Raw genomic sequence first — 26,500 nt, 5'->3', positions numbered from 1 at the left:
TTATTTGGTTGAGGGCAACTATATCTTCTAATCAAAATCTGGTTGTAAGAAGTACATCAAAGTAGCAAAAATGGGAAAATGCGCACTGCACCAAATGAGAAAAAGAAGTTGCTAGTTCACCTGTTGTAGATTATACAGTGCAAATGTAACACAAAAGGGCATGCTGTCTTGCTGCTGTGATATCACACCAGAAAATTCAAAGACATGCTCGTGTGGTGGGTACAGACATGTTGGTACTTGTTACTCCTTTTGAAATGCCTGGCTGTCTATGTTCCTTTTGGAAGGTCACCAAGATTCTCATCAGTTGACTTTGTCTTTTCCTCATACCACCTCAAAACAATTTCAGACTTGGAGTGTCATAGCAAACAAGAAACAATTCATTGAGAAACTGAAACTTAGGTTGCAGCTTTAAGGGCAATTAGAGGGTGAGGCTGATTCTGAATGGTCATCCTGCAGAACAAGATACATGTATTATTTGTCTGGAATAAGTGTAAAATTTAGTGCCTGTACTGCATCAGTTTGTTTGTTTGTGGGACCTGTACGGATGGGATGGTTTGACATGAACCTGTATCCTTGTGGGAAGGTTTGCTAGAGCTGCACTAGAGGAGGTGGGGGGGTGGGTGGTAGTTGGAGGAGGGGGAGGGGATTTAAGATGGAGTTGCAATGGTTGGGAACCAGCATGCCAGAGAAGATGGTGGAGTGGTTCTAGGAAAAGATGTTATTAAGCATACATATGAAGTCAGGAATCTAAAGGTTGAGCATGGTGGGACTAACATTCTGAGTTCTGTATGTCTCAATGCTAAGAGGAAACACGGATAAGTTTAGGGTATTGGCCAACATGTGGAATTATGAGATTGTAGCCATTAATGAGACTCGATTACAGGAAGGGCAGGGCTGGTGGCTCAGTGTTCTGGGATTCTGTTCTTTTAGATGTGATAGAGCTGAAGGGATTTTTGATGGTATCAGAAAGGATCTAGCAAATGTGGATTGGGACAGGTTGTTTTCTGGTGAAGCTATGCTTAGTAAGTGTGAGGCCTTCAAAAATGAAGTTTTGAGAGTACAAAGTTTCTATGTTCCTGTCAGAATAAAAGACGAGGATTAACAGGTTTAAGGAACCTGGGCTTTTGAGATATATTGAGGCCCTGATTAAGAGAAGGAGGAGGTGCATAGCAGGTATAGGCCAGGAAGCAACAAATGATATACTTGAAGAGTATAAGAAATGCAAGAGAACACTTAAGGAAATCAGGAGAGCTAAAAGAAGACAAGGTTGCTTTGTCAAACAAGATGAAGGAAAATCTGAGGGGTTTCTACAGATTTATTAAGAATAGAAGGATGGCAGGAGTCAAAATGGATCCTAATGAAGATCAGAATGGTCATCTGTGCATTGAGCCGAGAGAGATGAGGGAGATTTTAAATGGATGTTTTATGTCCCTATTTACTCAGGTGATGGGTGCAGAGTCTAGAGAAGAGAGACAAAGTAGCAGTGAGGTCATGACTGTATGGAGAATACTGAGGAAGATGTGCTTGCTGTCTTGACACAAACTAAGTTCTATAAATCCCCAGGGCCTAACAAAGTGTTCTCTTGGACCTTGTGGGAGGCTACTGTAGAAATTGCAGGGACCCTAGCAGAGATATTTAAAATGCCATTAGTAATAGATGAGGTGCTGGAGGACTGGAGGATAGTGAATGTTCAATTGTTTAAGAAAGCCTCTAAGAATAAACCAGGATATTATAGGCTGGTGAGCCTGACATCAGTGGAGGGTAAGTTATTGAAAAGTATTCTAAGGGACTGACTATATACTTATTTGGATAGACAGGGTCTGATTAGAGATAGTCGACATAGCTTTGTGCATGGTTGGTCATGTCTAATCAATCCCAGCAAGGCCGTTGACAATATGGGAGGTTGGTTAAGAAGGATCAGTTGCTTTGCATTCTGGTTGAGATAGTAAATTTGATTAGATATTGGATTTTCGGGAGAAGCCACAGAGTAATAGTAGATGGTTGCCCCTCTGACTGGAGGCCTGTGACAAGTGCATGGATCGGTGCTGAGTTTGTTCAATGATTTGGTTGATAATGTAATAAACTGGATCAGTAAATTTGCAGATGACACCAAGACTTTGCATGTAGCAAGAAAGGATATCAATGCTTGCAGTGGGAACTGGACCAGTTAGAAAAAATGGGTTAAAAAATTGCAAGTGAAATTCAGTAAATACAATGGTCAGGTGTTGCACTTTGAGAGGACAAACCACTATCGGGCTTACACCATACATAGTTGGGCACTGAGGAGTGTGGTAGCATGGAGCAATCTAGGAACACAGATCCATAATTCCTTGAAAGTGGCATCTCAGGTAGGTAAGGCCATAAAGAGAAGTTCTGGTACATTGGCTTTCATAAATCAAAGTATTGAGTACAGGAGTTGGATTGCTATGCCACAGTTATATAAGACGTTGGTGAAGACTAATTAGGAGTATTATGTTCAATTCTGGTCACTTACCTACAGGACAGTTGAAAGATTGCAGAGAAGATTTACAAGGATGCTGCCAAGACTTGAAGACCTGAGTTATAGGGAAAAGTTGAAGGAAATAGTTATAGGGAAAAGTTGAATTATTCCCTAGTGTAGAAGAATGAGGGGAGATTTGATAGAAGTATACACATTATGAGGGAGGGTCATTGATATGGTAATGCAAGCAGGCTTTTCCACTGAGATTGGATGTGGCTAGAATTGGAGATCATGGGTTAAGGGTGAGAGTTTGAAGGTTTAAGGAGAACATGAAGGAGGACTTCTTCACTCGGTGGTGAGAGTGTGGAACGATCTGCGAGTGGAGATGGTGACTGTGGTTTCTATTTCACCATTTTAAGAGAAATTTGAATAGTTATGTGGATGAGAGGTGTATTGAGGGCTATAGTCCAAGTGCAGATCAATGTGACGAGAGAGATTAATAGTTCAGGTTGCACTAGGGTGGTAAACTAAGTATACCTTTCTGGACACACACCCCTCTGCTGACTGCTCCTGTGGCTCCTCCCACAGACCCCTGTATAAAGGCGGTTGGAGGCACTGCTCCCTCAGTCTCCAAGATGCCGTGCTCCCTTTTGCTGCTAATAAAAGCCTTTCGTTCACCTCCTGTCTCCGAGAGTTATTGATGGTGCATCAACTAGATGGGCGGAAGGTCCTTTTTCTGTGCTGTAGTACTCCATGACTCTACATTTTTCATCTAAAGTTTAGTATATGTTGATAAATATGAATATACAGACATCAAGTAATGGTCTGAAGACTAAATGTTGAATTCTATTGAGCCTAATTTCATTTGTACCAGTGTTGGATGTTTTTAACTCCTTCCAAAGTTTCCTGAAAGTAGGGGGAGATTTTTGCAATAATTTGATACAGTCTGGCTTAAAATGATTCTGTGGAATGTTTTTTGACAGGCACTGGCCAAGCCAGGAGCCTGAGTTCAGGCAACGCAAATTAATAAACTTGTTTTCTAGAAAGGAACCGCACTTATGCTGCTAATTTATAAGCGAACCCTGCATTTATGGTTCCCTAGCCTATTCCAATTCAATATCCTCTTTCCATTCCAAAACTCCTAATGAGTGACAGGAATTTTAAGGTGTCCTTGGCCACAGGGAGTAAATTTTCTTCAAACTGCATCAATGCATGTCTGCGTAATATTGGGTGTGCATGCAGAGTTCTTATAAAGGTGGGATGTTCCGTTTCCCTGACAAGGATGTACACATCGAGGGACCTGTATGTTTGATGACTAGAGGTGCTTCTGTCTTTGGTGGCTCAATAATAAATCTGCATAACCTTTGGCGATGGGTTTCATGAGCTAGGGACTCCATAGTGTTGTTTTCTCCAAGGTCACAAAAGCTTAAGAGTCTTTGCAAGTGACACTGGTTCTATGCTTGTGAAACTAATGTTTTTTTTAAACATAGCAGAGTGGAGTGCAATTATGATTATTATTTCTAGGTCAAATTGGACCACACTTGTGTCATAGAATCATACAGCATAGAATCAAGCACATTGGCTCAACTTGTCCCTGTTGACCAAGTTGCCAAACTGAGCTCATCCCATCCCACTAAACCTGTCCTATCCTTCCTCTGGCAACTTGTTCCACACACCCGCCATACTCCATGCGGAAAATGTTGCCTCTTGGGTTCCCTTTAAATTTTTGCCCTCTCAGCTTAAACCTATGCCCTTTAGTTTTAGGCATCCCTACCCTAGAAAAGGCATACTTTATCTATGCCTCTCATGGTTTTATATATTTCTATAATGTCACTCCTCAGATCCCTACACTGCAGGGGAAATAAACCCTGGCCTGTCCAGTCTCACTTCATAACTCAAACACTCATGGTAAAATCCTTGTGAAGTTCAGCTGGGCATTTATTGTTATGATTAACTTTAGCACTGTTTCATTGATTTCTGTAACCATGCAACAGCTTGGTGGGGGAAAATTAGTCTTAATTGCTCTGTCCCTACCTTCTCTCAGAATGAGGATCAGCAGCAAGGTCCAGTTTTATTTGAATTAGGTCGGGATCACTGCAGTTAAAGGTCTTTCCATATCCCTACCTCCACCCAACGAATCACGGACCTCACCTACTCCCTCCACCTGCTGGTCTCTCGGCCCTTTCACCCCCACTGGATGCAGAGATCTACACCCGATCTGTTCTATTAACCTGCTTGGGCCCAGGGGACTGCAGAATTGTATAGTATCAGGCTCAAGACACATGGTCATACCTCATAACAAGGAACACAGGTAGTGTGCTCCAGTGGGTACCAGTGAATCTTGGTCCCTCAAGGACTGCCATTGGAAAACAGGAATGAAATTTATCCTAATGTACAGTAAATAATGAGGCTCTGCATATTCTACATAAAGCAGACTGACTGCTTATCATTTATTGAAAGAATGGTACTATGATGAGGGTCATTCTGTTCTGCATATCTACTAAGCCACCTTTGGCTTAGGTACTTTTACTTAAAACCAACTTATTTGCAATCTTTTTGTGCTTTAATACAAGTAGGCCACATTTTGTGATTCTGTTCAGAGGAAAAACTAACTTCAACGAAATACTTCTGTGATTAAAGGTGACTTTCTCAAAATCTGTCATGGAAGTGGGCATCTGTCACCTTGGGCAAGCCAAGATACTGGATCATGTGAATTGCTAGTGCACTTGCTGATATAAGATTTCTTCAAATGCCATTCTGTAAAATGGATTATGGTTAATTCACATCCAGCATGTTTTTTTTTTGCATTGTGTGTGACAAGATTTTCTTTGGGAATAATTACTATTTTTTCTTCTTTACTGTGTTTACCTTTTGTCATTTTTTGACTCTTCTTGTTCAATTTATTCCTCTGTTGCATGAATTATCTTACCACCATCTGGGTGATAATCCAGTGAAGCAGATTGCCTATCAATTTAGAAAAGAAATCTGGTGTATTTTTGTATGTTAATCTACAAATAGTAGATCATTTACTCTGCCAGATTGCTGTGCAGCACCTGCCTTATTCCTGTACGCTAATTGTCTGGTTAGCCCCTACCATGCGGGTAGAGAAGAGAAACATGCACCCAGTCATCCCATCAGATATTTGTTTTCTCAGTATTTTAAGTGTATTCTGAATTCTCCTTCTCTCCTTGTACTTGTAATGATGATTTGTGGCATTGGTTAAGTAGAGAATGATGATCTTTGTCATCAATATACCAGATGCTTCAAGAAACCTCCATATTTCTGAAGTTGTAAGGAACTGAGAGAAGAATTGCATTTGCTGTTGTCAGAGTGAGCGCAAAGAGAGATGTGATTGTTTTACATCAATCATCTTGAAATGTTCTTTACAGGTTCCTCAGGGCAATATTCAATACCTAAGCATCTTCAGCTCCTTTCATCAATGGCCTTTCCTCCACTTATAAGGTCAGATGCAATGTTCAATCCCGTTGCCAGCTTCTGAGATAATGAAACAATCTATGCCAGCTTGCAGCAAGGCCTAGACAACCTTCAGGCATTGCTTGATAAATAGGGAGTAACGTTGACTGACACTTGCATGGAGTAAATAACTTCTCCAACAAGGGAGTTGAACCATCTGCAATATATAATTGACACTGTGATTCCTCTGAGTCCTTTACCATCATATCGCACTTTTGATCAGAAAATGAACGAGATCATTCACAAGTACTTGATACTTGAGCTCAAATACTTGATGTTCTTCACTTAGTGCCTTGCATCCTGATTGTCCTAAGACTTGTGACTCTGCAAGGTTCTGTTCAAGAATGTAACCTAGTTGGGTCCACTAACCTGTATAAGCTCAGTTTTCTGAAGCTTGACATTTTGCACCCAATTCTCAGTAGGCCGGGCAACATCAGTGGAGGTAATGAAATGCAATAGGACTGAGAGTGTATGAGGTGGGGGGAGTAATGGGCAGCATAAAAAATGTACCTATCCTGCCATTCATTTCATTTCACCCTACACATGTGCTCTCTGCACCAGTGTGTAGCATAGTGCTATGTATAATACCAACAATATCACAACATCTTGCCATAACTGCTTTACCACCATCTCTGAACCTTATGATCTCCACCAGAAAGAAAGAAAAAAGATTCTCTGCAAGCTTCCTTCCTAATTTCATACAATTGTGACTTTAAGCTATCAGCCCTAATGGTGGATATATGAATTCTGGAGCTCTGTATGAAATAGTGCTATAAAGGTATTTTAATCTACTATAGCAACTCAAGGTGATGTGCCATAACTAGTTGACAACATGCAGTGAATGCTGGTCTGCTGACCTTGCGTTGACCTTCATTTCACTCGGTGAAAGTATTGGGTCAGCTCACACCTCTCTTCCGCTGGCAGATCTGTTGGGACCCTAAAACTAATTGCAGAGCGGTTGACTCATTTCTGAGTTCCCTGCTTGGGCTGTGCGAATGAGTTGGAGTTGTTGGTCTTCCATCACTGGACCCAGTACAGAGTCCAGCGGTGGTGAAGAGTGGTCCTGATCAGAATTGTACTGCGGTCAACAAGGTGGAATAGGCTGGCCTTAGAATTCACACAAAATGCTAGAGGAACTATGCAGGTCAGGCAGCATCTATGGAAATAAATAAACGGTCAACGTTTTAGACCGAGACCCTTAATCAGGAAAGAAAATGAAGAGGAGGTTGCCAGAATAAGAAGGTGAGGAAGGGGAAGGAGTACCAGCTAGAAGGCTTCAAGCAGGCTTCAATTATGAAGAACGTGGTAACCTGCCTCAATGACTATCGTCCGATAGAACTTACATCTACTGTGATGAAATGCTTTGAGAAGTTGATAATGAAGCATATCAACTCTTGTCTGAGAAAAGACTTGATCTGCTCCAGTTTGCCTACTGGCACGTCTGGTCCATAGCAGATGCCATTTCACTGGCTCTTCACTCAACTCTGGAACATCTGCTCAGCAAAGATGCATATATCAGGATGCTCTTTATCAACTACAATTCGACATTCAATACTATCATCCCCTCAAAACTAATCAATAACCTTCAAGACCTTGGCCTCATTCCCTCCTTGTACAATTGAATCCATGGTTTCCTCATTTGCAGACCGCTGTCAGTTCGGGTTGGCAACAACCTCTCCTCCACAATCTTATTCAGCACAGGTACACCACAATGCTGTATGCTTAGCCTCCTGCTCTACTCACCTTATACTTCTTACCGTGAGCCTAAGCACAGGTCCAATGCTGTATTCAAGTAGGCGGATGACACCACAGTTGTTGGCCAAGTCAAAGGGGGAATGGGTTGGCCAAATCTCTTCCTATATGCTGATTAATCATATAGAGATTAATCATAAAGAGATTGAAAATCTGGCTGAGTGGTGCCACAACAGCAATCTCTCACTCAATGTCAGCAAGACTAAGGAGCTGATTATTAACTCCAGGAGGAGGAAACTAGAGATCCACGAGCAAGTTTTCTTTGGGGGATCAGAGGTGGAGAGGGTCAGCAACTTTAAATTCCTCAGTGTTATCATTTCAGAGGACCTGTTCTAGGCCTGGTACAAGTGCATTTAGAAAGGACGTACAGCAGTACCTCTCCTTCCTTAAGATTTGGCATGACCTCTAAAATTCTCACAAACTTCTATAGAAGTGGTGGAGATTTTATTGATGTGCATCACAGCATGGAATGGAAACACCAATGCCCTTGAGTGGATAATCCACTAAAAAGTAGTTAATATGGCTCAGTCTGTCAGGGGTAACGCCCTTCCCACCATTGAGCACATCTACACGGAGTGTTGTTGCAGGAAAGCAGCATCCATCATCAAGGACCCCCACCATGCAGGTCATGCTCTCTTCTCACTGCTGTCATCTGTAAGAAGGTACAGGAGCCTCAGGACCCATATTACCAGGTTCAAGAGCAATTACTACCCCTCAACCAAAAGGGCCTTGATGAAGGATCTCAGCCTGAAACATTGACTGTTTACTCATTTCCATAGATGCTACCTGACCTGCTGAGTTCCTCCAGCATTTAGTGTCTGTTGCTGTGAAATTCCAGTACCTGCAAAATCTCTTGTGTTTATGATTTGACCTCAGAATTCACCACCTATATCTAATCACTGCGGTGTAGACTGTTTGCCCTCATGGAAGTGTGTCCATATCAGCAAAACCTCTAGTATGTCAGATCTGTAGGTCTGTAACGAGTACTGTCGCAATGGCAGTTTTGCAGTTAGCATACAAGAGAGGACAGAGGAGATGTTTGAGGTGGAGGAGCCAGTTTTGTCAAATTGATAATTTATTCAAAATGTGGAACTTACAATAAATTAGAAATCAGTTTACAAAAACGATCTTTCTTTCTGTAATGCTAACGCTTAATCTGTATGTACATTCAACAATGTCATGTTATTATCCCTGTTGAATCCAACTTCCCATTTGGCTTCTGGCTCCTGTAGCAGTCACACAAGGTATACTGCAGCATTAATTTTATAACCTCGTTCTTTAATTGATTCTTAATGCAAAAGCAAAATAAATTTTATGCTGATAGCTAATATTCCTTTTTTCATAAAAGGAGGTGGGGGACAAGACAGGAAACGACATTTATCAATAGTACTGAAATTATTGGACACAATTTTAAGGGACAGAATTTACATTGACTTGGAAGGGCATGGTCTGATTAGGAGGAATGAACATTGTATTGTGAAGAGGTAATCCAACTTGCGCAAATCTGACTGGATTTTTTGAGGAGGTACTAAGAAAACTGATGAAGGCAGTTCAGTAGACTTTGCTTATGTGGAGTTTAGCAAGGACTCTGACGAAGTCAGGTATGGTCTAGAAGTTTAGGGAATAAAGTATGCAATGTGTGCTGGCCAGCTGACTTGGTGATAGGAGGCAGAGGGTTGTAGTCAAGAGGTGTTTGACTGGAGGTTTGTGGTACACCACAGTTCGAAGTTCAAGGTAAATTTATTATCAAAGTACATGTGTCACCATCTAAAACCCTGAGATTTGTTTACTTGTTGTCATACACAGTAAATCCAAGAAACACAGTCGAATCAATGAAAGATCACTCCCAATGGGTTAGGTAAATAACCAATGTGCAAAGGACAACAAACTGTGCAAATACAAAAATGAATTTTAAAAATCCAGGGACTAGAGCTGGGAGCTTTTGTTGTTTGTTACATTTATAAATGGATGAAAATGTAGAAGGACTGATTAATAAGACATAAAAAGTCATTGAAGTAAGTGGAAGTAAGTTGTAAAAGCATTCATTGGGACACTGATTGGTTCGAAAGCTGGGCAGAGTTGTGGCAAGTGGGATTCAATCCGGACAAGAGAGTTATGTGTATTGGACATGAAATACTAACAGGGCAGATGCAGTAGATGACACAGACTTCAGGACTATTGATGTACAGAGGGAACTTGAGCTGAAGTTCTCAGCTCCCTGAAAATGGCAACACAGCTGTATAGTGCAGTGAAGAAGGAAGAGCATGTGACATGCATGCCTTCACAAGCCAAAGTGTAGGGTATGAGAATTGAATATGGTGTTACAGTTGTAGAAAACACTGGTGAAGCCACTCCTGGAGTATTTTGGTCACCGCACTACAGGAAAGATGCAGTAGCATTAGAAAGAGCATAGAAGGGATTCATCAAGATGTTGCCTGGAATTGAGGGCTTTACTTATAGGCCTTACTGTGTTTTAGTCTTGCTGAAACACAAGAAGCTGAGAGGTGACGTTATAGAGGTTTATAAAATTATGGGAGATAGGGAAAGGATAGTTAGATATATTGTCCTACAGTGAGAGAGTCTGAAAAAGAGGGCATAGGTTTAACATGAGGGGAGAAATTTAAAAGAAATCTGAAATACAGGTTATATGGGATGAACTGCTAGTGAATGCAAAGAGCTAGATACAAAGTTTCAAACTTTTGGACAGGTACTTGGATGGAAATGAAGAAGAGGGATATGGACCTAATGCAGGCAAATGAGATTAATATCAATGGGTTTCTCAGTTGGTGTGGATGAATTAGGCCATCAAGCCCACTTCTATGCTATATAATTATGAAATATGTATTTTTAATATTATAAGACGTTTATTTATCTGCGTTTACTATCATTTCCAGAGGCAGCCAATGGCAACGTCCCAGCAGGTCAACGACCACCACCAAGAATTAAAGATATTCAAATCAACAATCAGATTATCAAATTGAAATATTGCTACACGTGCAAGATATTCCGTCCACCCCGGGCATCCCATTGCAGTGTCTGTGATAACTGTGTGGGTAAGTAAGATGGTCATTCTTTTAAAGTGCTCTTGAAGTAATCCAGAGACCCTGGCTAAAAGTAAATAGTACCTCTCAGTGATGAGCTCTCCCGCTGAAAATCACTCCTTTTCTCAAGACACCAAACTACTCAAAAGCTGTACTGCATTACTTTGAGTGGAAATTTGTGTCTAAGTTCAACAGTTGCAGTTTAGAACTTTAGAACTTGGAATTGGCTTTTCCATGGTTTGCCTTCTGAAGGTTTCTAAAATGGAGCAGATAGTTGACAAGCGAACTTGATCTGTTTGGAACTTTCTCCTGGGATCGAGGCACCTTTACAAGAATGATTATTCTGGCATTATCAGGAACTTTGATTCAAATATGTGGACTATGGAAACATTTCAAGTTCTACTTTGAAACGTGATGGGATTGAAGTGCTAACAGAATGTACTGGTGATACTACATGGTGGATAGGCAACTCTTCAGCATGTTAGTTGGAGTTCTAACATTTGTTGAATTTCTGTTCTGTTTTATTTCATTAAGCAAGGTCCCAAGTTTCAGGAATGTGCAGTGGCTTTATGCCGAGGTAGATTTCCAGTGTGACGACAGTGAGATGAACGGCTCCCCTCTGTGCTGTGCATTTCTATAGTCCTTGTACATTACGTGCAGTGTGCCTGGTATACTATCCTGATCTCTGTACAATCCATTTTATCCCTTTGCTAGTGGCCTTGCTACTTTAAAAATTCTGCCACCTTATTCTGTCCCTTCTCCAAAAGTTACTGTAATCCATAGCAAAACACATAAACTGCTGGCAGAACTCAGCAGGTCAGGTAGCATCTATGGAAAAGAATAAACAGTTGATGTTTCGGTCTGAGACACTTCTCCAGGCCAATTTGCTCTACAGTTGATATCCAGGGTGCATTATTTGAATTAGAAAAGAAAAGGTTGCAAATTTTAATTTCCTGTGTTTATTCCTTCACAGAGCGTTTTGATCACCACTGTCCCTGGGTTGGAAATTGTGTTGGAAAGAGGAATTACCGTTTCTTTTACCTCTTTACCATCTCGTTGTCATTTCTCACTGTCTACATCTTTGCTTTCGATATTGTGCACGTGGCACTGAGTAAGTAACCGGGGAAGTTTATTAGTTTGTAGTCTAATTATCTCAAAGATTTGACATGTTAGGTTTTCAGTGAAATTTGATTAGTTAGTACATTTAGTGATAGTTTTTTTTGCTATCTTTCTCCGTGTAGGAAGATCAAAAGCAAATAGAACTTTAGATTGTTCTGAGCTTTCAGAAATTATATTGATTTTCAGCATAGCTTGCAGAGTATATCTTTCTTTCTATGATATCAAATATTTGTAATAGACAGGCTTGTGTTCTGCCATAATTATGTACATCAGCTTACTTTTAATATGTATCCGCTTACCACATTAGTCCATCCATCAGCTGAAGAGATCGCCGATTTAAAAATAAAATACAGCTTGGGCTTTGTCCATTAAAACTGGTGACTCATGAAATTAAGTTCTTTCAGGCAACATGAAAGCAAAAGGTTTTCTTAGCCAGATATAGAATGATTTGCCTTTTCATGTTTTGGCTCTTCCCCCTCAAAAATAATCAATTAGATTTAGTAAAGCCTCGTCTGTTGAAACATACGCAGAGCACTCAATTTGCTTTCTCAGTATAAGTGTGTTGTGGTCTCCATTCCCCACACTGTTCTCTTTCCTCCTCAGGTACAACAGCATTATGGGGAAGGAGGGTGTTGGCTCTGTGCAGCTGATCCAAATCCACAGGGGTCAGAGTAGAATTTGACTTAAGAGTCATAGAACATTACAGCACAGAAACAGGTCTTTTTTGGCCCAGCTAGTCTGTGCCAGACTATTTAATGTGCCTAGTTCCACCGACCTTCACCCAGACCCAGAGCCCTCCATACCCCTCCCAGCCATGCACCCATCCAAATTTCTCTTAAATATTCAAATTGAATCCATGTCCACCAACCAGCTGGTAGCTCGTTCTACACTTCCACCACCCTCTGAGTGAAGAGGTTGCCATGTGTGTTCCCCTTAAATGTTTCACTGTTCACCCTTAACCCATGACCTTTAGTTCTAACCCCACCAATCTCAGTAGAAAAAGTCTGCTTGCATTTACTCTGTCTATACCCTTCATAATTTTGTATACCTCTATCAAATCACCCCTCATTCTTCTGTGCTCTGGGGAATAAAGTCCTAACCTCTTTAACCTTTCCTTTTAACTCAGGTCCTCAAGTCCTGGCAATGTCCTAGTATATTTCCTCTGTGCTCTTTCAACCTTGCTGATATCTTTCCTTTAGGTAGGTAACCAAAAATGCACATGATACTCCAAATTAGGCCTCACCAATGTCTTATACAACTTCAACATAACATCCCACCCCCTGTACTTATTACTTAGATTTATGAAGGCCAGTGTACCAAAAGCTTTCTTTATGACCCTATCTACCTGTAAAGCCCTTTAAAGGAGTTATGGATCTGTATTCCCAGATCCATTTGTTCTACCACAATCTTTAGTGCCCTACCACTGACTGTGTAAGTCCTGCCCTGGTTGTCCTCCCAAAGTGTTGTACCTTACACTTGTCTGCATTAGATTCCATCTGCAATTTTTCAGCCCATTTTTCCAGCTGGTCCAGATCCCACTGCAAACTTTGATGATCTTCCATGCTGTCCACTATATCCCCAGCCTTGGTGCAATTTGCAAATTTGCTGATCAAGTTTACCACATTATCATCCAGATCATTTATATAGGTGACAGATGACATTTGACCCAACATTGATCTCTGCAGCACACCTCTAATCAGAGGGGCAACCACTCTACTGCTGTTCTCTGGCTTCTCCCACGAAGCCAATATCTAATTCAATTTACTACCTCATCTTGCATGCCAAACAACTGAAGCGTCTTGACCAACCTCCTGTTTAGGACATTGTCAAAGAGCTTGCTAAAGTCTATGTAAATACTTCATAAGATTGGTTAGTCATGGCCTACCACGCACATAGGGATGTTGACAATCACTAATTAGTCTGTGTCTATCCAAATATTTATATATCCAGTCAATAGACAATAGACAATAGACAATAGGTGCAGAAGTAGACCATTCGGCCCCTCGAGTCTGCACCGCCATTCTGAGATCATGGCTGATCATTCACTATCAATACCCAGTCCCTGCCTTGTCCCCATATCCCTTGATTCCCCTATCCATCAGATATCTATCCAGCTCCTTCTTGAAAGCATCCAGAGAATTGGCCTCCACCGTCTTCCGAGGCAGTGCATTCCACACCTCCACAACTCTCTGGGAGAAGAAGCTCTTCCTCAACTCTGTTTTAAATAACTGACCTCTTATTCTCAATCCATGCCCTCTGGTACTGGACTCTCCCAACATCTGGAACATATTTCCTGCCTCAATCCTATCAAATCCTTTAATTATCTTAAACGTTTCAATCAGATCCCCTCTCAATCTCCTCAATTCCAGCGTGTACAAGCCCAATCTCTCCAATCTCTCTGCGTAAGACAGCCCTGCCATCCCAGGAATCAACCTAGTGAATCTACGCTGCACTTCCTCAATTCCCAGAATGTCCTTCCTTAAACCTGGAGACCAAAACTGTACACAATATTCCAGGTGTGGTCTCACCAGGGCCCTGTACAAATGCAAAAGAACATCCTTGCTCTTGTATTCAATTCCCCTTGTAACAAAGGCCAACATTCCATTTGCCCTCTTCACTGCCTGTTGCACTTGCTCATTCACCTTCATTGACTGGTGAACTAGGACTCCTAGGTCTCTTTGCATTTCTCCCTTACCTAACTCGACACCGTTCAGACAATACTCTGCCCTCTTGTTCCAGCTTCCAAAGTGGATAACTTCACATTTATTCACATTGAATGACATCTGCCAAGTATCTGCCCACTCACTCAGCCTATCCAAGTCTCCCTGTATTCTCCTAACGTCCTCTTCGCACGTCACACTGCCACCCAGTTTAGTATCGTCAGCAAACTTGCTGATATAGTTTTCAATGCCCTCATCTAAATCATTGACATAAATCGTAAAGAGCTGTGGTCCCAATACAGAGCCCTGTGGTACCCCACTAGTCACCTCCAGCCAGTCTGAGAAACACCCATTCACTGCTACCCTTTGCTTTCTATCTGCCAACCAGTTTTCTATCCATGTTGAAACCCTGTCCCCAATGCCATGAGCTCTGATTTTACTCACCAATCTCCTATGTGGCACCTTATCGAATGCCTTCTGAAAATCTAGGTACACAACATCTACTGGCTTACCCTCATCTAACATCCTTGTTACACCCTCAAAAAACTCCAACAGATTAGTCAAGCATGATTTGCCCTTGGTAAATCCATGCTGGCTCGGCCTAATCCTATTTCTGCCATCTAGATGTGCCACTATTTCGTCCTTAATAATGGACTCAAGCATCTTCCCCACGACTGACGTTAGGCTAACAGGGCGATAGTTCTCTGTTTTCTCCTTCCCTCCCTTCTTGAAAAGTGGGACAACATTAGCCACTCTCCAATCTTCAGGAATTGATCCTGAATCTAAGGAACATTGGAAAATGATTACCAATGCATCCGCAATTTCCTGAGCCACCTCTTTTAGAACCCTCGGATGCAGACCATCTGGACCCGGGGATTTATTAGCCTTCAGTCCTACCAGTCTACTCATCACAGTTTCTTTCCTAATGTCAATCTGTCTCAATTCCTCTGATATCTTATGACCCTGGCCCATCCATACATCTGGGAGATTGCTTGTGTCCTCCCTGGTGAAGACAGATCTAAAGTATGCATTAAATTCTGTTGCCATTTCCCTGTTTCCCATAACAATTTCTCCCAATTCATTCTTCAAGGGGCCAACATTGTTCTTAACTATCTTCTTTCTCTTCACATAGCTAAAAAAGCTTTTGCTATCCCCTTTTATATTCCTGGCTAGACTGAGCTCATACCTGATTTTTTCTCACCGTATTGCTTTTTTAGTTAAGATCTGCTGTTCCTGAAAACTTTCCCAATCATCTGTATTCCCACTCATCTTAGCCCTGTCATACTTCTTTTTCTTTAATGCTATACAATCTCTGACTTCCTTTGTCAACCACTGTGGCCCCTTCCCCCTCTTTAAATCCTTCCTTCTCATTGGAATGAACTGCATTTGCATCTTTTGTATTATGCCCAAGAATATCTGCCACTGCTGATCCACTGTCTTTCCTGCCAGGGCATCCGCCCATTTAACTTTGGCCAGCTCATCCCTCATGGCTCCGTAGTCTCCTTTATTTAATTGCAACACTGACACCTCTGATCTGCCCCTATCCCTCTCAAATTGTAGATAAAAACTTATCATGTTATGATCACTACTTCCTAATGGCTCCTTTACTTCAAGATCACTTATCAATTCCTGTTCATTACACATCACCAGGTCCAAAATAGCCTCGTTCCTGGTTGGCTCAAGCACAAGCTGTTCCAAAAATACATCCCTTAGACACTCCACAAACTCCCTATCCTGGGGTCCAGCACCTACCTGATTCTCCCAGTCCACCTGCATGTTGAAATCTCCCATAACGACTGCATTACCTTTAGCACATGCCAATGTTAACTCCCTAATCAACTTGTACCCAATATCCACGCTACTGTTTGGGGGCCTGTACACAACACCCATTAGGGTCTTTTTACCCTTACTGTTCCTCAGCTCAATCCACACAGACTCTACTTCCCCTGTTCCCTGTCCTTGGAATACCTTCCAATATTTACTCACTACTGATATCAGGCTCACTGCCCTTTAATTTCTTGGCTTATTCTTGGAGCCTTTCTTGAAAAATGGAACAACATTAGCTACCCTCCAATCCTCTGGCACCTCACCATGCTAAGGATGTTTTAAATTTCTCTGCTAGGACCTCTGCAATTTATGCACTAGCCTCAAACAGGGTCTTGTCAGGCCCTGGGGATTTCATCCAACCTAACTTGTCTCTAGACAGCAAACCCATCCTCCTCTGTAAACTGTATATGGTCCTTGACCTCACTGCAACTTTGCCTTCCATCTATAGACTCTGTGTCCATCTCCCGAGTAAATACAGATGCAAAAGATCTATTTAAGTTCTCCCCCATCTCTTTCAGTTCCATATATAGATTACCACTCTGATCTTTCAGATGACTAAATTTGTCCCTTGCTATCCTTTTGCTTTTAATATATCTGTGGAAGCCCTTGCGATTCTCCTTCATCTTGCCCGCTAGAGCAACCTGATGCCTTCTTTTACCCTCTTGGTTTCCTTCTAGGGTGTGCTCTTGCATTTCTTATACTCCTCTTATTCTCCTCCTTCTTATTCTGTGCTGCTTCTGACTGCATTGTGTGACCTGAAACTTCGAACTATAGGTTCAGGAATGGTTCATGTGCCTCTTTTCTCTTGTGTTGATCATGTTATAAATCTCTCTGCCTTTCTCCTTTCCATCCTCCCTCATTCACCAACCTGCACTGTCGTACGGTAACATTTGTAACAACCCCATCCTCAAAATGAACGAGGCCAATACTGGCTTAATTAAAATGAAGTGTGTCTGTTGCCAGTCTCTGTTCGCAGGATATTTTGAACTCCAACATTTTATGAAACAACAGCTTCTTTTCTTGGTGCATGTGTTCAGAATTCAGCTTATTCACAAATAGCTTGTGCTCAGTAGCTGTAGGGGAATGCCTTTTACCAAGATTCCAATAAATCACTTAAAAAGAAACATTTAAATATCACATTTAAAAAAAACACGTATTAAAATTCTTCCCTTAAAGGTAATGAAAAATGACCTTCAAGATGTCTTAAAATTTGCAATGGTGATGCCATCCTTTTTGAATTGCATTGAAAATGACAGTGGCACAGATATCAGAGCTGTTTCTCACAGCTCCAGTGACCCTGATAGCAGCTGGGTGGAGTTTGCAGTGATCTTCTTGTGATTGTGTGGGTTACCTGGTTCCATCCCACATCCCAAAGATATGCATATTGGTAGGGTAATAGGCCACAATAAATTTGGCTGAAGGGCCAATTTCTGTGCAGTGTGACTTTGATTCTTTTCCTTGGATGAAAGTGCAGCAGACACTTACCACACACAGTGAATGGGCAACCAATCAAGGCATTCTTGTACATTTCTAGCAAGGAATTGGACTGGACACCAGGGTAATTTCATCCTTTAGTTAGCAAGAAAGAATTTGAGACATAGGAGGAGTAATTGATCGTCAGGCAACTTGAGGCTGCTCTGCCGTTCCACGTAGTTAGGGCTTCAACAATGCTGACCAATTCTTCACTTCTAAGTACACACAACCACTGAGAATTCCAGTTTTTTCCATGTTAAAGAATTTCAAAAATTATATATATATATCCATCTTCATTTGGGTCCACATAGTTGACTCTTTATGTTGTGTGCATGTCTCCTAATTTTAGAATCTTCAGTTGAGCGTATGGCCTAATTTCTATGTCTCATTTCAAAAAATTGCAAATTTCCACTAAATCATTTCTTATTCTTTGAAACTCCAGTTTGTAAAAGCTGGTCTTTCTTGATCTCTCATCATAAAGGAATCTCTTCATTAGACTGATTCCCATGAGTAGACCAAATGAATCTGTTTCTCTGACTTCAAGACAGGTATAATAATCTCCTTTAGCTATGGAAACCCAGAACTGCATAGTTTTCAGGGTGTAGTCTCTTCATAATGTAACAAAATTTAAGCTACTTCCTTACTTAAGTATTTCAATAATGACCAACTATGTTCCTTCCTAATTGCTTGCAGTCTCTGTTTGCTTATACCTAGTGTTCATTGAGCCAAGGCACTAAAATCCCTCTGTTCACCAGCATTTACTAGCTTCTCAACACTTACAAATATACTCCCTTATTTCATCTCCTCAAATGCATAGCCTAACATTTTTATCTTCATCCTTCTGCCACCCAGGTTCATCATTGTGACGTTTAAGAGCCCTTGTGCCTCACTGCATCTTTCTGTCCAGGAGTTGCGTTATTAGTAAACTTGGACATGTTACACATTTTCTCCATCTAAGTCACTAACTTGATAGTGAATAGCTCAAGGCACTGTACTGATCCTTGGGGAGTCCCTCTGATAAGGCCGCTAAATTTATGAAAATTTGTGTATTTCTGTTGTTTTCTGCCTTATATGTAATATGTTGCCTCAAAAGTCTCTGACCCTTTGTTTTCCACTTCACAGAATGCAAATGTTAAACCTGAATTATGTCTGGTATGCATGTGAGGAATACATGTTCCAAACCATCAATAAATTTCATGACAAGAGCCAAATGAATGACTTCACTGTTTATTACACTTTTATGAGCTTTTGAGAAGCAATTTGGAGTTTCTGGTGACCTTTCTAGTCACCGTGCCCTCTCAATGGTTTTTAGCCTGGAAAAACTAGTTAGTCAACTATATTTATTCAACCAGCCAGACTGGAGGTTCCTTGCTGAGAAATGCAGTCTAAAACAGGAAGCTAAATTAAAGTATTCGATTTAAATACATATAGAAAGATGGAGCTAAAATGAGATATGGGATTCTGAGAAAGAAAATGTCAAGGAGTACGTAATTAATCCTTTTTGTTGCATGTATTAAATGTGTGTATTGATCTGTGAAGTTCTATTGATTTCAGTGGAACTGAATTTTATGTGTGCATTATGACATTATATGTGATGAAGAATGAATTTCCTTCTGTAATTTTGAAAATCTGTAGTAATTGAATTATGAAGGGATGAAACTTAGCATTTCAAAATGTATATTTGATTATGCGAGAGAATGTATGAATGTTTTGGTGCCCCACCTTGCTCTAACCATAGTGTTAATTCCTTATAATGTCCTAGGTCAGGGGTGGGCAAACTTCTTGACGAGGGCCACAAAGGGTTCTAAAATTTGACAGGGGGGCCAGACCAGGAGCAAATGGACGGAGTGTTTTGGTAATACACCTCATAAGACAAAATAAAATATCATGTGATATGTAGAAAACATGTGCTTTAATTTCAATTGAAAATGAACAAATGCATTACAACAAAATATCTGTCTTTGAAGTCCCATGGTATTTAGCTATTTATTGAAATGACTTTTAAAACACTGAAAATTAAATGGATAAAATACATCTTTTTTTAATAGTAACAGTTATTATTTTAAAGCACTGAAAATTCTGTTATCCTTCAAGATATTATCATCATCACTCTCCTCCTGACTGTCTTTATTTCAAAAATGGTAGGAGATGCAAGTCTACTTGTCCTGCTCCTTCTTATTCAATTGTCCCCTGTGCCAAAACTCAACAACGACCCGCACAATGACAGAACAGTGAGAGCGCGCCAGTATGCGGAGCGCGTTATTTGATCTGGAGCGCATTTTTTATTTTGAGAACGTACGTGCACCTGCGCACTACTCATGTCCATCACTTAACAGAAATGACATGTAACATGTAAGGCTTATTGAAAAAAATATTTTCAAATGCATTTTTTACATAACACAACGAAGAAACTTATTTTTAACTTCAGTGGGAACAGTGTTGTTGGTCTCCCTTTTTAGCCAGCGCATCAAAGTCTGGATTTAGTTTTGTTGTGGCGATTCTCAGGATGGATCTGAGGTGTTGGTCAGTTAACTTGGATCTGTGGCTGGCTTTGTTGGTGTTCATGACGCTGAACGCCTGTTCACACAAATAGGTCGAGCCGAACAAAGAGTAAAGCGCAAATGTGGAGTAATACGCTGCACCTCAACAAAGGTCAATGTGTAGCGGTGTGCTACATGCAGCGCTAAAATTACGACACGGAGTCAGTAACGGTAGTCGAAGAAAAAAACTTTATTCGAAATCCCCAGCCTCACTTTTAAGCCTCCCTCAACCTGCCCCCCTGCGCAGAGGCTCCAAAGCTCTGTGCTCGCAAATCCCCGCAGACTATCTCTCTTAGCCGGAACGCCGGCTAATTGTGAGCCGGTTCGGATGTGCCAGGAAATGGGTCGCCACAAATGTATATAGAGTGTGTCATCTATTGGGAAAACGCCAGAATTGCGGGGAAAAAACGTTAACAAGGTTTATTAATATAATTTCATCAAGTTCTGCAGGCCAGATTAAAAAGCTTAACGGGCCGCATATGGCCCGCGGGCCGTAGTTTGCCCATGCCTGCCCAAGGTCCTCTCTGTCTGTCTCTCTCTCTCTGCCAAACAGCCCTTCCCAGTCTACAGATTTTTATGGTAATGATCTTGGCACAGCTGCAAGCAGCAGTGGGACGGGCTGAGGTTCACACCATTGTGATGCACTGTGGGAGCAAGATTCATGTCAGTAAACATCCATCAATAATGCATATGAATACCCCATTTTAGTGCTGATTTCATTAGAAATATTATTGCTAGAAACACATCCTGAGTTATGAGGTACTTAATTAACTCATCACATGTTAAAGATTAACAAAGTAGCTGAATGCATAGATGATAATGATTTGGTCTATTATTATGCTTTATATTATCTGTATATCAAAGTCTGAGGAGGAGAAAGTTAAATCAGAGGACGTGTGATTTTCCACTGTTCCCTGTGCACATGTGGTTGGCTGATCTTGCTGTTCAGTGTGCGCCATAATACACTACTTTGATAGCTTGCCATCAAATCCACACTGCAGTTTTGAGTTCTCAGTTACCTAAAGAGCTTGCATTAAAAAGGTGCAAATATTAATGGTAGTTGGGAAGTATTTTAACCATTATGCTTTTTGACAAGCTGCTGGAAAATAACTTTCATTGATGTAACATTTTAAGTTTAGTGTTTGAATTTTACAAATAATAGTAGTTTCACAGAAATAGAGATTATTGATTGGCTGATTTGGATAGACAAGATGGTTCAGTACAGCATTTATGCAAAGTATAAATGGTCATTATTGAATCAACTACTCAAATTTGCAAATCATGTGTTTAATAAAATAATTTACATTGAGATTCAACCTAAATCTCCTCTCGTTGATCAACAATATGGTTCTTTTGGGTGAATACAAATGTCGTCTAATGTCACAATTTCACAACTGTGCTATTTTATTCCTACAGGTTTTCACTGACATTATTTCTTTACTTTAAATGAGACGCTATGTTTTGTTGCTTCTTCCCCAACGTTATTTCCCAATTCAAAGATGTATTGCTTTGAATCTTGCTCCTGTATTTGAAAATGCCATATTTATGCATTTTTTGCTGTTATTTTCTGTTGGAAACAAAACCCTGACGGCCCATGTAATATTAACTAGACTTTTGTGTTCTTCCTTTAGCCTTGGGGAGGGGGGGAAGCTACCTCATTCCATCTATCTGACTTGTATCTTCAACATATTTTCTTATTTTTTTTAATAAACAGGATCAGTGGACAATGGCTTTTTAAACACACTGAAGGACACACCAGGAACATATCCTTTGAGCAGCATGTATGTTTGAAAGTATTAATAGTCATAATCTTTAAACTCACACAGTGGGGTACTAATTCCACAATCCACAGCATTTGTGCGAACCATCAACCATCAAATGCTTACCTATTTTCCAACACTTGGTCTCTAGCCTTCTATGATATTTGAGTTGCTTATCTAAATACTTCTTAAATGTCATGTGAGTACATGTTTCCACTACTCCCGCAGTAAGATAATATGTGACCTTTGTCAGCTTTTAGAATATTGAAGATTTTATTCTTTGTAACTCACAAGCATTTACTTTTGCTATTTTATATGCAGTTTCTTGTACTTTAAATGCTAAGATGAATAATTGAATATGGTAGAGCTGCAGTTCCTGTTAGACCTTTGTGTTAATTGATTTTCATTGTTGGTGTACTACACAGTAAATGGCCTTCTGTATTGAGAGACGAATCAATTTTCCATGGTTGACCTACCAGACTCTAAGTTATTGTTAGGCTAGTTGCGTAGGAAGAGCACTATTGGATTTGGGAATGGCATCCCAAGGTGGAATAGCATACATGGAGTCAATAGATAAGAACACACAGAATAACTGCCTGAGGTATTAAAATACATCCCATGCAATTGTAACTTGATTATGAGTCTGCCCAAAGCTTTTCTACCATCTACAAAATTCTGGTCAGGAGTATGATGGAAGATGGATGTCTACAGCTTCAATACACATAAGACTTAAATGCTGAATGAACCACTCTGAACATATACCACCTTCTCTACCTGGTCACAGTGGCTGTATTGTACAGCATATCATCTGCAAAATACACTGTATTACCGGCCGACTCACACAAAATGCTGGAGGATCTCAGCGGATGAAGCATAGGTGCTCAGTGAGACCTGCTATAAATTGGGAGACCACTTTGCCGAGCACCTACGCTGCGTCCACCAGGAAAAGCGGGATCTCCCAGTAGCCACTTCCCATTCCTATTCCAACATGACCAGCCATTGGCCGCCTGTACTGTTGTGATGAGGCCACACTCAGATTGGAGGAGCAACACCTTATCTTCCTTCTGGGTATCCTCCAACCTGATGGCTTGAACATAGATTTCTCGAACTTCCAGTAATTCCCCCCCCACAACTTCACCATTCCCCATTCCCTTTTCCCTCTCTCACCTTATCTCCTTGCCTGCCCATTGCCTCCCTCTAGTGCTCCTTCCCCTTTTTTTCTTCCATAGCTTCTGTCCTCTCCTATTTGATTTTCCCCTTCTCCAACCCTGTATTTATTTCACTAATCAACATCCCAGCTCTTTACTTCACCCCTCCCCCTGCAAATTTCACCCATCACCTTGAGTTTCTTCCTCCCCTCCACCCAGCTTCTAGCTCTGACTCCTCATCTTTTTTTTCTCAATAGACAATAGGTGCAGAAGTAGACCATTCAGCCCTTCAAGTCTGCACTGGCACTCTGAGATCATGGCTGATCGTCTACTATCAATACCCGGTTCCTGCCTTGTCCCCATATCCCTTGATTCCCCTATCCATAAGATACCTATCTAGCTCCTTCTTGAAAGCATCCAGAGAATTGGCCTCCACTGCCTTCCGAGGCAGTGCATTCCAGACCCCCACAACTCTCTGGGAGAAGAAGTTTTTCCTTAACTCTGTCCTAAATGACCTATCCCTTATTCTCAAACCATGCCCTCTGGTACTGGACTCTCCCAGCATCTGGAACATATTTCCAGCCTCTATCTTGTCCAATCCCTTAATAATCTTATATGTTGCAATCAGATCCCCTCTCAATCTCCTTAATTCCTTAATTCTCCTGTTCTGCTGAAGAGTCTCGGCCCAAAAGGTTGACTGTACCCTTTTCCGTAGATGCTGCCTGGCCTGCTGAGTTCCTCCAGCATTTAGTGTGAGTTGCTTGGGTTTCCAGCATCTGCAGATTTTCTCTTTTGTGATTATATTACTTGCCAAGCTGTTTCTGTACCACCTCACAACCTGCCAGAGCAGGCACGTGGGAACGGCACCAGCTAGAAGTTCCTCTCCAGGTTACACACCATCCAGACTCCATCACTTTCCCTTAATTAGCGCTGTCACCACACAGACTGCAGCACTTCATGACAGCAGATGTTTTGGACAGGCCATTCTTGCTGGCTTGTTCGTAATGCACCTAGCTCTAAAAATCAAATTGTTCAGCACAGAAGTAAAGGCAGCACCCTATAGATTTGGACTATAATGAAATCAAGCATTCTGAGCATCAGGCAAGAGAAAGAAATTGAGGCCAATAACCAGATCAATTAATGAATGATTCACCAGGCAGGGGCAGGTATAATATATATTCTTCTGCAGCTCCTATTTTTTTAAATGGGGAATTCTGGTAGCTAATTTCCAAAAGGTCCATGATATGATTGCTCCAAATAATCTATTTGAGTGAATTTGTTTGTGTCAAATATTATTAATTTTACACACATGGTGAAGATATAAATAAGTTTTCAGATTGGAATTGCCGCTTGTAGCAGCTTATTAAGTATCCAGTATTTTTATATTGCAAAGAAACAGTGTCACCTGCACCCAGGAAAGAAGGGGTTAACAAAAGAGGACTCTCCTATTGGTGCAACTGTTAAAATTCTTTGCATATTTGTTGGAAAGTACTGTGCATTCTTTTACAGGATGGAATTGATTTTTTGGAAGTCTCCCTGATGTCCTGGTCTTCTTTTTGCCCTTCCCACTCCAACAAACTACTTCTCTCCCTCCCACGTTGTTTGAGTTGCTTTACCACTCTTCCAAATATCCAGTGGCTTTTTGCAGTAGTTCTAGAATACACCTTCTGGTGCTACTTGGACACGCCTTTAGTGATGAACCCGCGGTCGTAAGATGTTTCGGTTCTTTAATCATCAGACAGCTTCACCCGGGCGATCCAACCGGGGTTGATCAGTGCCCGACTTGTGTCCAAGTGGTACACTAATCCACGGATCCCCCCTCCAGATCCACAGCCACCACAGCCTTTTCAGCAGCCTCTAGAATGTTCTTGGTGGCTCTTCTGCGCTGCAGTCCTTTAACTCCAAGGAGTTTAAGAGTTGTTATTGAGCTTTGCCACTTTTGAGGTGCTCAGTAATGTTGTCACATTTCATTTTTACCATATACCTGACAAGAAGCAAAGGGAAAGATGGTAGTTCTTGCCACTTCCTGGCACTGCAGGCACTGTTCTCCACAGCAAACTGCCACAGCCCCTTCATGCTTGTGTGTTTCAATGAATTTGACCCCAATAATTCATTGAGTAGGCAGGTTTCAAGCTTAGAAGAAAACCTTTCTTGCAGTTTCCCTCCCTCCTCCCTACACTCAACTGAGCTACTTTAAGAACTGTTATTGATTTAGTCTTTTTTTGGTTCACCCTGCCTTCTGATGTTAGTGGAACAGTGCATTACAATTATAAAACGTTTACAACACAAAAGCTGGCCACTGTTCCAGCATATCCACATAAGTATCCTCCCACTTCACTTCACAGTCCGATCCATTTAGCTCAAGCACTTCTTGAAAGGATGTATTCTGCATTCTGATCAGATGTGTTTACGCCATTTGTTTTTGCCCTTAGTCATGCATGAGTCTACCACTGTGATACTTTTAAAAAGACTCTTGAAAATCCAGATATTTCCTGCTCTGTTATTTTTATCCTCCCCAACGCTTTGTCAAAGAACTTGTTAGAATTCTGAAAAAAAACTGAAGTTGTTTTGCACCATTATAAGTAAGCATTGAACACTTTGGCAACACACACAAAATGCTGGAGGAATTCAGCAAGTCAGGAGCATCTATGGAAATGAATAAACAGTTGACATTTCAGGCTGAAACCCTTCTTCAGGACTGGAAAGAAAAGGGGAAGGTGCCACAATAAAAAGGTGGCGGGAGGGGAAGGAGGATAATGAGAAGGTGATAAGTGGAGTCAGGTGGGTAGGGAAGGTAAAGGGCTGGAGAGGAACAAGTCTGATAGGAGAGGAGGGTGGACCACAGGAGAGAGGGAAGGAGGAAGGGACCCAGAGGCAGGTGATAGAAAGGATCTTGGCCCAGATGATAGAATGTTTATTCATTTCCATGGATGCTGCCTGACCCATTGAGTTTCTCAGCATTTTATGTATGTTGGATTTTGGATTTCCAGCACTTGCAGAATTTCCCGTGTTTATGATTGAAGACTTTGTAATCTATGTAGCTTTCCCAGGACAGCTGTATGATCCTTTCAACAAATAGCATAGCTTAAAAAAGGTTTATTCTTCAATCATTTTTACTGCTGGTGGGGCATTCTTGACGCGAATGTTGTTTTGTTTGGTTGCCTAATCCACTACACTCCATGGAAACCATGAGAAGCAGCGAGGCAAGATGCCGTTTAAATGCTACTACACTAAGATTAGCTGTGAATTAAAAAAAAATAGGCTTT

At 41.1% G+C, this 26,500-nt stretch overlaps 1 protein-coding gene across 3 annotated transcripts in view; it reads left to right on the top strand.

The window, feature by feature from the left end:
• Positions 1-26,500, top strand: part of zdhhc9 (zinc finger DHHC-type palmitoyltransferase 9) — a 151,017-nt gene that overhangs the window by 105,523 nt on the left and 18,994 nt on the right. For all 3 annotated transcript variants that reach the window (XM_059977157.1, XM_059977159.1, XM_059977158.1), the window contains 3 exons: positions 10,561-10,719; positions 11,681-11,818; positions 22,041-22,089. In XM_059977157.1, coding sequence (XP_059833140.1) covers positions 10,561-10,719; positions 11,681-11,818; positions 22,041-22,089 — 346 coding nt within the window. The remainder of the gene's footprint in view (positions 1-10,560; positions 10,720-11,680; positions 11,819-22,040; positions 22,090-26,500) is intronic.

Source organism: Hypanus sabinus, chromosome 8 (assembly GCF_030144855.1).
Source record: "Hypanus sabinus isolate sHypSab1 chromosome 8, sHypSab1.hap1, whole genome shotgun sequence".
In the NCBI taxonomy this organism is placed as follows: Eukaryota; Metazoa; Chordata; class Chondrichthyes; order Myliobatiformes; family Dasyatidae; genus Hypanus; species Hypanus sabinus.
This window is presented reverse-complemented; position numbering and strand designations above follow the sequence as displayed.